At 41.0% G+C, this 11,722-nt stretch overlaps 1 protein-coding gene across 2 annotated transcripts; it reads left to right on the top strand.

Annotated features, from left to right (window-relative positions):
- Positions 1 to 2,506: 2,506 nt before the first annotated feature.
- slitrk5 (SLIT and NTRK like family member 5) lies at positions 2,507 to 9,479 on the top strand. 2 transcript variants are annotated; one of them, XM_002940106.5, is made up of 2 exons: positions 2,507 to 3,277; positions 5,205 to 9,479. In XM_002940106.5, the coding sequence occupies exon 2, from the start codon at positions 5,213 to 5,215 to the stop codon at positions 7,856 to 7,858; it is 2,646 nt and encodes an 881-aa protein (XP_002940152.1). In that variant the 5' UTR covers positions 2,507 to 3,277; positions 5,205 to 5,212; the 3' UTR covers positions 7,859 to 9,479. The 2 variants fall into 2 exon arrangements, with proteins under 2 accessions (XP_002940152.1, XP_004911883.1); XM_004911826.3 differs by lacking the exon at positions 2,507 to 3,277 and adding an exon at positions 3,338 to 4,832.
- Positions 9,480 to 11,722: the final 2,243 nt, after the last annotated feature.

The raw sequence follows: 11,722 nt of genomic DNA, 5'->3' as shown, positions 1-11,722 counted from the left end.
CAGCATGGATTTAACTGATTACTAATCATTCATTCATGGGGAATTTATAGAAAGCCAACTGGACCCTCTCTTACGCTGGGAGCACTTAAAATGCAAATTTTAGGGCAGATATAATTTATATCATCCCTCTAGCTCTATGTTTGTATGGTAACATCCATTTTCTTGTAAATTTATTCATAGGAGTCCATTTGTAAGGGATCATGCAATAGTAAATTAGATCAAACAAATGGAACCTTACTTTGCCAGACATCTTATTTATCCACTTTATATTTATCCCTTAAAAGAGCAATATACCCCTTTGTTCCTTATGTGTGCAATGAATGGGGCTTGTACTGAACATATGTTTGCCTATTGTTTTAATTTAAAAAAAGAAAAAATTATATATATATATACACATTTTTTTCTTAAGCTAAACAGGGCAAACAGAAAAGTTGAAGCTACGCCATACTTGGTCCTTTTGAGGTAGATAATTATATTACTAGTGCACAGATAAGCCCCCTGCATAATGGCTTCCTGCTAACATAACAGTCAAAACAAAAATAGAGGGGAATGGGATATATAATGGAAATCTAAACCTTGCAAGGATTAATCATGGAGTAGCTTCAATTGTAGCTTGAATTTCTCTATTTGCTCTGTTTATCTAAAGCAATGACAACAGAAAATAGACTTTTTTGTGATTAAAGGGGAGTAGTCTTAAAAAATAATTCAAACTCCTTTTTTATCGTCTAAAGGTGGCCATACACTCTAATAGCCACTCGCTTGGAGTTTGTCACCAAATGAGCGGATCTTCGCCCGATATCCCCACCTACAGGTGGGCGATATTCGGCTAATTCAGTTGTTTGGCCGTGGGGCCAAATGATCGAATTAAAAGGGTAACCACCCTCGATCATTTGGCACCCATCGGTTCAGGGACTGCATCAGCAAGCCGTGTGGTCCCCGATCCAATGGAAAAATCAAACCTGCCGATAGAGATCTGGCGGTATGAGCAGGCCCATCGTTTGTGCCCATACATGGGCCGAATTGGGCTGAAGCACAGATAGCAGCTAGAATCAACCCGTGTATGGTCACCTTTAGTTGAAAATTATATAAATCTTGTTTCCCTCAGTCTCGCAAATTCACAATCACAGCAAGCTGGCAGCTGCGATTTTGTAAACAATGCATACAACATTTAATTTCCCCTTTACTTGCCCTTCATATTTGTCTTGTAACCCTTAAAAGATTTATTGAACAGCCAGCCAGAGTGAAATCTTGTGGTTATATAATCTATTCCCTTAACAGCAACTTAAAATGCACAATGTATAATCTGTGGCATTATTGGGTTGTCTTACAAAGAAAACCATGCATCCTTTAATGTCCCATTGTATGTCAAGGGGAAATATTAATGTATACAACATGTCTATTTGTTACACATTGTCACACTTTCCAAATATGGCAATCAGTATGCATGCATTAGAAAATGATATACGTTATTATAACTGGGATTAAGTAACAATAATAAGCAACACATTCGTTTATAAAAGCAGCGAAAACAAATCACTGAAACTTGAAATAGCAAATTAATCTCCTTGTGAAAATTGTGTCATTGTAACTAAGCCGCACTGCAATAATATTAATTAGTCTAAGGGAAAAAATATGTTCTTTGTGCATTGTTTGGAGATTCATTCATTAGCCACTGTCAGCAGACAGCTTGTCCTTGCACACTCAGATTTGTCTTTTTCTTTGCTATGTGTTTGGACTATCACCAATGACAAGTAGCTTCCAGCATCTGTAATTAACAAAATAAGAAAAACTGACCATTCTTCAGCGATGATCTGTTTGGAACTAGCAGGTTGGACACAGGAGTTATTAGGCCTTGTAACTGCTACATAATATGACTGCTTAGCTATATCTGGCTTGCCTGCTTATTGGAAGCTATTTAGGCAGCAAATTATTATTGGCTTCTATAGACTTCTTTATTATTCTCAGAAAATAATGGAGGCTATTCCAGGGTGTAAACCCCTCCCTAGAGTGACTACACAACTAAATGGATGCTTTACATAGATACAGGTTGGAACAAATATTCCTTTGCCAGCAATGGCTTCATCCTTCATTCCTACATTCCTTCAGAAAAAAATAATACAGGATAGTTTGTCGCCTTTTACTGCCACCTGTCGGTTTCCTCAAGCCACTGTCGCTGTGAGTCAGCCTAGAAAAAGAATGACAGCAATTCATTAGGAAAAAAATGCCTTAGCCCAGAGTCATTGTGCCCTTTACTGAAAGGCAGTAACTGCAAGCAGAACGAAAAAGCACCAAACAGTTATTATTTCATTGCAGAGTGTCGCGCACGACAGGAAGGTCACGACTAGAGTGGACCAGATCTGACAGTACAGTAACGACGAAAGTAAACAGGGAACAATGACAACAAACACCCTATTGGGAAAAAGGCTATAAACGATGCGTAAAGCAGGCCCAGGAGGCGAAGGCAGGCGAGTTAAATTAAAAAATATACAGTAGTCTATCAGCCACACTGCCTGCGCTTTAAGACGCACAGAAGAAGTCGCTCTGCTTTTCCCAAATACACCAGATCAGACCCTGGACACAAATGTCACTGGGTTCACGTCCGAAAGCCAAAGCCACAATGTGTTATTCAGCAGCAGTCAGTTAGTGGAACAGAAACACAAGGAAACGATGAAGACAAGACTGAGACTGCAGAACACATACATTCTCATACACACACTGCTCATACGGAGAATGGCGATCATTCGCAGGAAACAAGTGCATGTGAAAGAAGTGTCGCAGCTCTAATGTAGCGAGAGTGTGAGCGGCCTGTGTGCGTCTGTGTGTGTGCGTCTCTGTGTGTCTGTGTGCAGTTCCGCTAGGGATTGATATGTAATACACAGGGAAAAAGCAAACTAGCGGCTTGTCAAGTTGGAAACTAGAAAAGCTGAGTCTGCTCAGTGCTATCCCACATCCACCCTACCTACTCCTAAACTCCTCCCTTCTGCTCCCCCATCCCCCTTCTTCTCCCGCTCTCTCTCTCCCTTTCTGCTGGCCGTCTCTCTCCCTGCGATTCTGTCGCTCCCCTATCACAATGGGACGCCCGAAGCCAGAGGATGCCAGGCTCCGGGTATTCAGTAGTACGGACTGTGTCCGTGTGTCTGTTGCGCTGTGTGTGTAAGTGCCGGGCACGGTGCATCTGGCAGCCAAGCGCTGGGAGAGACGCCTCTGCCATCCGCCCGCACCAGATGCATTTTTTATGGCTTTCCGCGATGGTTGGGCCCTGGAGACTCCAGTCTGAGTGAGTATTTTCCTTTGCCCTTCTAATGAGGGTCGCTGCTCCAGATAGATGGCATTAGTATTCTGCATGGTGTTCGTTTGTGTACCTGCTTCCATTGGTATGATATGGGCAGCATCCCATAATGCCATTGTACTGAAGAGACACTGCCAGGGCTCTTTCACTCAATGAAAAATCGGGGGTCCCCGCTAATAGGGGAGGGGGGCGCTGCCTATTTAGGAATGTAGCAAGAGGATGGGGAACGGTGTAGAAGGGACTGTATTCCCTGCCTTGCTTTGCTGGGAAGTGATTGTAATTAAATGAAGGATGCAACACGTCTGGGATTGGGAATGAATGATTAACCGGACTTTAAGAGCCATGGATTTTTCCCATAAACTGTTGGCAAAGATGGCTATGTGGATGAATGGATTTGGACAGCAATTGGAAAGGTACAAATGAGACGTTTCCTTGGGCTCTGTCTGTTTTTGCTTTCACCTTGCTCAGCCCAGCAGCAGAATTTGGGGGTTTCCTACTCATCCCAACGCTCTATTTGCTTGTGTGTGCCAATATCTGGGCATATGTGAGTGCCCATTGCCGGATGGGGGGTCTAAGCCTGTCACGGTCTGTGCTTGCAGACTACAATGACTGCTTTTCACTGACACAAGCCTCAGGCATCAGCCCAGTCTGGCTGTCTCTGTGGATTGCGAGCTGTGGTGCGACTTTAGAGCATTTTATTGCACAAATCCCAATGTAATCAGGCCTAGATTGTCAGTCACATATCGATATTGATTGCCTAAGGGTTTTTATATTATCCGACACGATGCTTGTGGGTGGGCAGTAGCAGAAGCCTTGTACCTTTTGCTTGAACACTAAAGCTGCCCTGTCTGTGGAAGGCTGGATACTGGCAATAACAAAAATAGAATTGATGCATTACTTCTTCCGTTAAAAGGTTTCTCTGCTAAACTCAGGAATATGCACTGAAATAGCTGTATTTGCCGTTATCATCAATGCAAAAGCAATTGATGCCCATTAGTAGTATGTCTTCCTGAGCTTTTAGCGATGTTCTAGCCAGACTGGCATTGCCAAGCTATTATTAGACAATACACAATGATGGCGTGCAAGCTGTTTTTGTACGAGCTAGGTTTGCTATAAGAAGCCATTCTCCAGCTCGCTTTGGGTAAAAAGGGGGACCGAACGGAGAGTATTTTCCAAAGCAAAATCGCCAGCGCCCCTTCAAAGTGCCATTTGATTCCAAATCCGACTGGCGTTGTAAATCCAACATAGAGGTGGTGTTGGCTGCGGTCAATCTGAATCCTTGATCCTTCCCTCAGGTATATTTCTTGAACGATCCTGGGTTTAAGGATCCACAAACCACAAGACTTAGCCCAATTTCGAGCTATTTAACCCCTTGGCTAGCGGAATGGCGGGAGTGCAACGCATTGCGGTACAAATGCGTTGATAGATTCCAGCCAAGTCCGAGTGGATTGAATGGAACAAGCGAGCCTGTCTGGGAGCGGGAAGGGGAGAGCGATCCGGGCGCTGTTCACTGGTGCGGTGCTGAAATAACTCGCCGGGAAAGGTAAAAAAAGGCAAAAGACCTTAAGAAAGAGAAGTGACAGCCATTTTATGTATACTTATGGGTGATCATGAAAATCATAATCGCGAGGTTTTGCCAGCATAGTCTGCTCTCAGAATGGCTTACCTACATCATATCTAGCAAAGGCATTTACTCTCAATCCGTGACTTACAGCCTGGCGAAAGCCAATGTATATGGGAGAGTGGGTAGTCAGGGAGAATGGAGCTTTGTGCGTCTAGCCTGTGGCACACACACATACAAACACACACATTTATCTATACTTAGAATAATACAGCAAGCACACCTACATGTCACTGGCCACACAATGACTGGTAATTGCAACAGCCTCTAACCTATTTTCTCTTTTCCCTATAGGAGGTAAGATGTACCATTGCTGCTCCCCAGTCACGTTTGACCAGGACTTAAGTAAGAAAATGCAGATGTGGATTCTACAAACGATTGCATTTGCTGTAACATCGTTGGTTCTCTCCTGGGCAGAAACAATAGAATACTATGGCGAAGTGTGTGACCATTCATGTCCTTGTGAGGAGCGAGACGGTATATTAACTGTCAACTGTGAAAACAGAGGGATCATTAGCCTTTCTGAGATTAGCCCTCCACGTTTCCCCGTCTATCATCTCCTGCTCTTTGGGAATCTCTTAAACAGACTTTACCTGAATGAGTTTGTCAATTACACCGGAGCTTCTATTCTACATCTTGGGAACAACGACATCCAGGATATCGAAACAGGGGCGTTTAATGGACTTCAGGGTCTAAAGAGATTGCATCTGAACAATAACAAGTTGGAACTTCTAAAAAATGACACCTTTATTGGCCTACAAAATTTGGAGTATTTGCAAGTTGATTATAATTTTATAATCTCCATAGAGCCCAATACATTTAGCAGGCTGCATTCTCTGCAAGTCTTAATATTGAACGATAATCTTTTATCTACCTTGCCTACCAATCTTTTTCGTTTTGTTCCCTTAACACATTTAGACCTAAGAGGAAATAGACTGAAAGTGCTCCCCTATGTGGGACTCTTGGAGCATATGGATAAGGTGGTGGAGCTGCAACTGGAGGAGAACCCGTGGAATTGTTCGTGCGAATTAATTGCCCTGAAGGATTGGCTTTACAGTATCTCTTATTCTGCTTTAGTAGGTGACGTCGTTTGCGAAACTCCCTTCCGATTGTATGGGAGAGATCTGGATGAAATCTCCAAACAGGAGTTGTGCCCCAGGAAACTCATCTCCATCTATGAGATGCGCCCCCAGATCCCAAGGAGTACCAGCGAGTACTTCCATACTACTCCTGCCTCGGTGAATTCGGGGGCCACTATCTCTTCCTCTGTTTACAAAAATCTCACGAAACCCAAAAGCACACGGCAACCCAACAGATCCAAAGGGCGGACCACATCCCATCGTCCCCCTATAGATTCTGGATATAGTATAAGCATCGCTTATCAGACCAAATCCCCTGTGCCTTTGGAGTGTCCTACAAACTGCACTTGTAATCTGCAAATATCCAACCTGGGACTAAACGTCAACTGTCAAGAGAGGAAAATTCAGAGTATATCCGACTTACACCCTAAACCTTACAACCCCAAAAAGATGTATCTCACAGGTAACTACATCGCTCTGGTTCGCAGGACGGATTTCATTGATTCCACTGGATTAGACCTTCTTCATCTTGGAAATAATCGAATATCAGTTATCCAGGATCGAGCCTTTGGGGATCTGACTAATTTACGTAGACTGTACCTAAATGGCAATTCTATTGAAAAGCTGACACCAGAATTGTTTTATGGCCTTCAGAGCCTCCAGTACCTATTCCTCCAGTATAACTCAATTAAGGAAATCGAACCTGGAACATTTAATTTTGTCCCAAACCTTCACCTTTTGTTTCTAAATAACAATCTTATGAAACATCTGCCCAGCAACATTTTCTCTGGGTTGAACCTTTCCAGGCTGAACCTGAGAAGTAACCTGTTTTCCCACCTTACAGTGAGCGGAGGGCTAGACCAGCTCAAGTCTTTGGTGCAGATAGACCTCCATGAAAACCCATGGGATTGCACATGCAATGTGCTGGGGATGAAGCTTTGGCTGGAACAGCTCAGTGTGGGAGTTTTGGTGGATGATGTGATTTGCAAATCGCCCCCGAATTTCGCCCTTAAAGAGATGCGAGCTATAAAGCCTGAACTGCTATGCCCGGATCACTCTGCTATGGAAGCCACCACTTCTACCCCTTCCCCGGTGCTCCCCTCCGAGAGTACCACCGCCCTAATTCATCCTTCCAAGTTCAATAACAACTCCAGCAGCTCCGTGCCCTTGTCTGTGCTCATACTCAGCCTGCTCCTGGTTTTCATCATGTCTGTGTTTGTGGCTGCCGGCTTATTTGTCCTTGTCATGAAAAGGAGAAAAAAGAACCAGAACGACCCAGCCAGCACTAATAACTCAGACGTGAGCTCATTCAACATGCAATACAGCGTGTATAGCAACCGGCCGCTGCCCAAAGTCAAGACGCCGGCAGGCCATGTGTATGAATACATCCCCCACCCTCTGGGTCACATGTGCAAAAACCCCATCTACAGATCCAGGGAGGGGAACTCTGTGGAGGATTATAAAGATCTCCACGAACTTAAAGTCACCTACAGGGATCACCTGGAGGAGGAGAGGGACAGTAGCCTGAGGGGAACCAGCTACAGCGTCAGCACCATAGAATCCCGGGTGGAGCTGTCCCCTGTGCAAGACACCGACCGCGTCTACCGAGGGATTTTGGAACCGGATAAAGGCCCATCGCCAGGACCAAACATTGATTATAAATATAGCAACCCCAATACTTTCACTTACGCCCCCAAGCGACAGTTCTTGCATCCGGACAGACTAAGGGAAGCGATGCTGTACAGCACGCCTAGTACTGTCTATGTGGAACCCAACAGGAACGAGTACCTGGAATTAAAAGCAAAACTAAACGTGGAGCCGGACTACCTCGAAGTGCTGGAAAAACAGACCACTTTTAGCCAGTTCTAGACTCTCCGATCACCCAGTGATCTGTCATACAAAAAGGACTATATGACGATTTTGTTGCTTCAACCTTCGGATGAAGTGCCTTGGCACAAGATTTTCAGCTGCAGCAAATTCCACTGAAAGGGTGTGCACTTTTTCTTCTTTTTTTTTTTCTTTTGTAGGACAGCTTATATTGTATAAACTGGGCACAACATTTACTGTTTGCAACGTGTGGCCCCCCCTGAGGCCAGTTTGTGCAGCCTGAGAATAATTGAATTGAAATCTCTCCTGGTGCTAGGAGGAGGTATCTATGTGGAAAACACCATCTTATGCTATGTTACCCTTCAGATAAGGGTGGGTCTAACCGACTTTCTTGGTGTTTTAGCACCCCCTCCCCTGAGTTTAATATAACAATCCATTTTTACAGGATGTATTTGTATGCTTTCTGGACTTTTGAAGTAAACGCTAAATTATGTACACTACTAAGATCTTTATGCATCACCTTAGAAGGTGTAAACCAATTCTAAAGTGCAAAGACATAGAATCCATAACTTGGGTAGTCAAAATAACTTATTGTTAAAATATCAAATATTTTAATGTAGCACCTATTTTTATATGCACATAAGCATTTATTTTGTTTGTTGTTTTTTTTTTTTTTCCTTCACTATTTCAGTCTTTGATTTGCTCAGATGTGTTGCACTACATGAACAGGGGGACTGAGAGCTAACATGAGCATTACGTATTATGGAGGAGGAGAGAACAAAGCTAAGAAGTCAAGGTGGCCATTATAATAGACACACTTTAGGGCAATCAGTTGGCCACCATATTTATTGCCATGTGGGTTGGATAAGGCAGTAATGGAGAATGTTAATACTCTCATTATTGGGCAATTCGTAGGACTAAATAGTGAGGAATATATAAACAATTCTTGATATTAGGAGGGAAAATATTACATTTCATTAGTAAACCAAATGTAATTATTCGACTACTGTTGTAGCCAATTTCAACTGCACTGTATAGAACGGTGTGTGTGTCCTGTCACCTGAGAAGTGTGCAGCAAGGAATGTACAAACTCAGAAGAAAAGAAAAAAGAGAATTTTTCTAATATCTACATAATATTTTTGAGAGGGGAAAAAGTGCAATGATACATGTATCTAACATGTATATTAATCTAAGAAAACACGTATCCATTTGGTATGCATCACTCATTATAATCTGCAGTCCTACAATTCTTTACTCTGACTCAGTCAGGAGAAAAAGACTTCAGATAGTTTCCATTGCTCACGCTTTATAAATATGAGATGAAGTCACAGTTATCTGGTATTCTTAATGGTCCTAATTCTTTTGGTATATCCTGAAGTTCAGGATCTTGAGCCATCTAAATCCAAATAGCACCTCAGGATCAATAGCCTAAAAATAGAATTTCTTTCACACTTTATTGTTGGGGAAGAATGAAAGATTCTATACTAAACAATCACACCACCACTACCAGCTGGAATATGTGATAACTGCGCCTATATCTGTATCTTCTTGCTTTTCCAAATCCTTAAAGGCACCTTTGTTTACTTGAGACATTGTTTCATTGTCCGGGGGGGGAAATGAATATCATTTTGTTACGTATATTAAAATTTCATGTTTTTCGTAATTTTTATCTTTGTTTTTTTGCTTTGCATTAGCTATTTGTAACAGGGTAAGTATTTACTTCCATGGAAACACTGCCGCCTACAGTTGCACATATTTACACTCATGCACACAAGTAGCATTTTGTATTTCCAGATATGATGATCGTTAACCTTTCATATTTTGAATATTGGAACAACCTTTGGCCAACTCCAAAGACCACAGGCTGGAGATCCCTTTAAGGGGTACTGCCATCACAGAATTCCATTTTCCTTTTTTTACTAATCATTTTTTTTCATACAGGCTCAAATAGAAATGTCTTATATGTTACATAAGAAATCTGGCTTCAGGTTATACATAATCAATTTCATTTGCTCTACTTTAATTAACTCTTCTTATCTTCCATGCTATTGTTTACTGTTGAGGAACTCCATTGTAGAGTGATTTAAATGTGAATAGTTAAAACCCAAAGTCTTTACAAACAGCATTACTTTCTTTTTATAATCTGAGATTGGATTTCTTATTTTACAACTGGAATCCCAGTGACTACTATTTTTTTTCCTTTTCTAGTGGAGACATTCACATCAGCCATGGCCATAAGCATTTGCTGTGTTATTGGATATCCATCTGACTGTCACACATGACAGTCAGTCAAACAAATGAAAGAGCAGTTTACTCAAAAGGAGCATTCTGCCTGCTGACTGGCTCTAAACAGATCAGTGGGTAGAGTTGAGACCCAAAACTGCTCTGAACTGACTTATTACCAAATACTTGGACAACATTATTGGTTTATCTTTCTATACAGGTTTGAACTAGGCAATAGGGGTGCCAAATGAATAATGCTGGAAGGTATTATGCAAATATTTAAGAGGTAGTCCACCTCTAAGTTAACTTTTATGTTAGAGAATGTCCTGTTCAACTTGGTCTTCATTTTTTATATTTTTTATGTTTAATTATTTGCCTTTCTCTTTTGCCTCTTTTAAGTTTTCAAATGGAGGTTACTGCCCCCAGCAGCTAAAAATCTTTTACTCCGTGAAGGTAGAATTGTATTGTTTTTGTTACCTTTTAATACCTTGCTTTCTATTCAGGCCCTCTCCTATTCAACTTACAGTCTAACATTCATACAACTGATTGGTTGCTAGGAAAAATGAAATCCTAGCACCTGCATGGCTGCTAAATTTCCAAACTGGAGAGCTGCTAAATCCATAGCTAAATATAATTAATTATATATTGGCTTAGAATATCACTGTCTGCATCATACTATGGGGCCTATGGAATATGCTATGTAAAACAAAATTTGCCGAAATGGTGTAAAAAGCTATGTAAAATAAATGGTAAATGCTGATATTTTTACATTCTGGCAGAAAAAAACGCCTAAAAAAATTACACAGTTTTTTACACAGAATAATAAATAGGCCCCTAAAAGTTACATGTAACTACCTCTTTAATTCGGTTCCATCAGGAAATTGCTGAATTGTAATGAACTCTACATGTGTGGCTGGTTTAAAAGAAAGGAAATTGCTATATTGTTCTTCATTATTAGACTTAAATGCTTTAGTTTATTTTTTAGATACTAATGAACTTTGTTTTTCCATCCTGATGACAGTATCCCTTTATTGAATACATCTAGCAGCACATCTGTACACTATAGACCCAAGGGGACCGATTTATGACTCCCAGCTGTCACTAAACTAAATGACCAATATCATCAGTCACCTCTGCTGAAAGCTGTACTTTCCTGGCCACAAGTACTTCCCACTGCCAATAATAAGCGATTTCCAGTAGTATTTATTCTTACTCATAAGAACTTTAATAGTGTCTAATAAATGAATTTTTAGATTGTTCCACAAAGGTTTTATATTTTTTAGCCTGAGATATAGTTGTCATATGCAGTGTCCTACTATATAAATGCAGTTTTTTTTACATTCCTCCACAAGGATCAATTTGTTAACGTTATTGTTCTTTGTATTCTTATCTTTCAAAACAAGCAGGGTTATGCAATGTTTTAACTAACTTCCCTTTAAACCATACCACTTGCACTGCAATTACTTTAAAATAACGGCAAATGAATTAAAACTATTTGCATTGCTTTTCAAACTATATTTTTTAACAATAAATTATATTTTTCTCTGTAGGTCAGATATAGAGCATACAGTAAAATCCAAATACCTAATGTATAGAATTTCTTAAGTGTGTTGCAGAACTCCTAGTTCCATGCCAACAGTTATGCACCTTATTTTAAAGCAAAATTATAAAACATTCTGTCAG

Source organism: Xenopus tropicalis, chromosome 2 (assembly GCF_000004195.4).
Source record: "Xenopus tropicalis strain Nigerian chromosome 2, UCB_Xtro_10.0, whole genome shotgun sequence".
In the NCBI taxonomy this organism is placed as follows: Eukaryota; Metazoa; Chordata; class Amphibia; order Anura; family Pipidae; genus Xenopus; species Xenopus tropicalis.
This window is presented reverse-complemented; position numbering and strand designations above follow the sequence as displayed.

Coding starts and splice junctions, on each gene's coding strand:
- slitrk5 (XM_002940106.5), top strand. CDS start 5,213: ATGTACCATTGCTGCTCCCCAGTCACGTTTGACCAGGACTTAAGTAAG.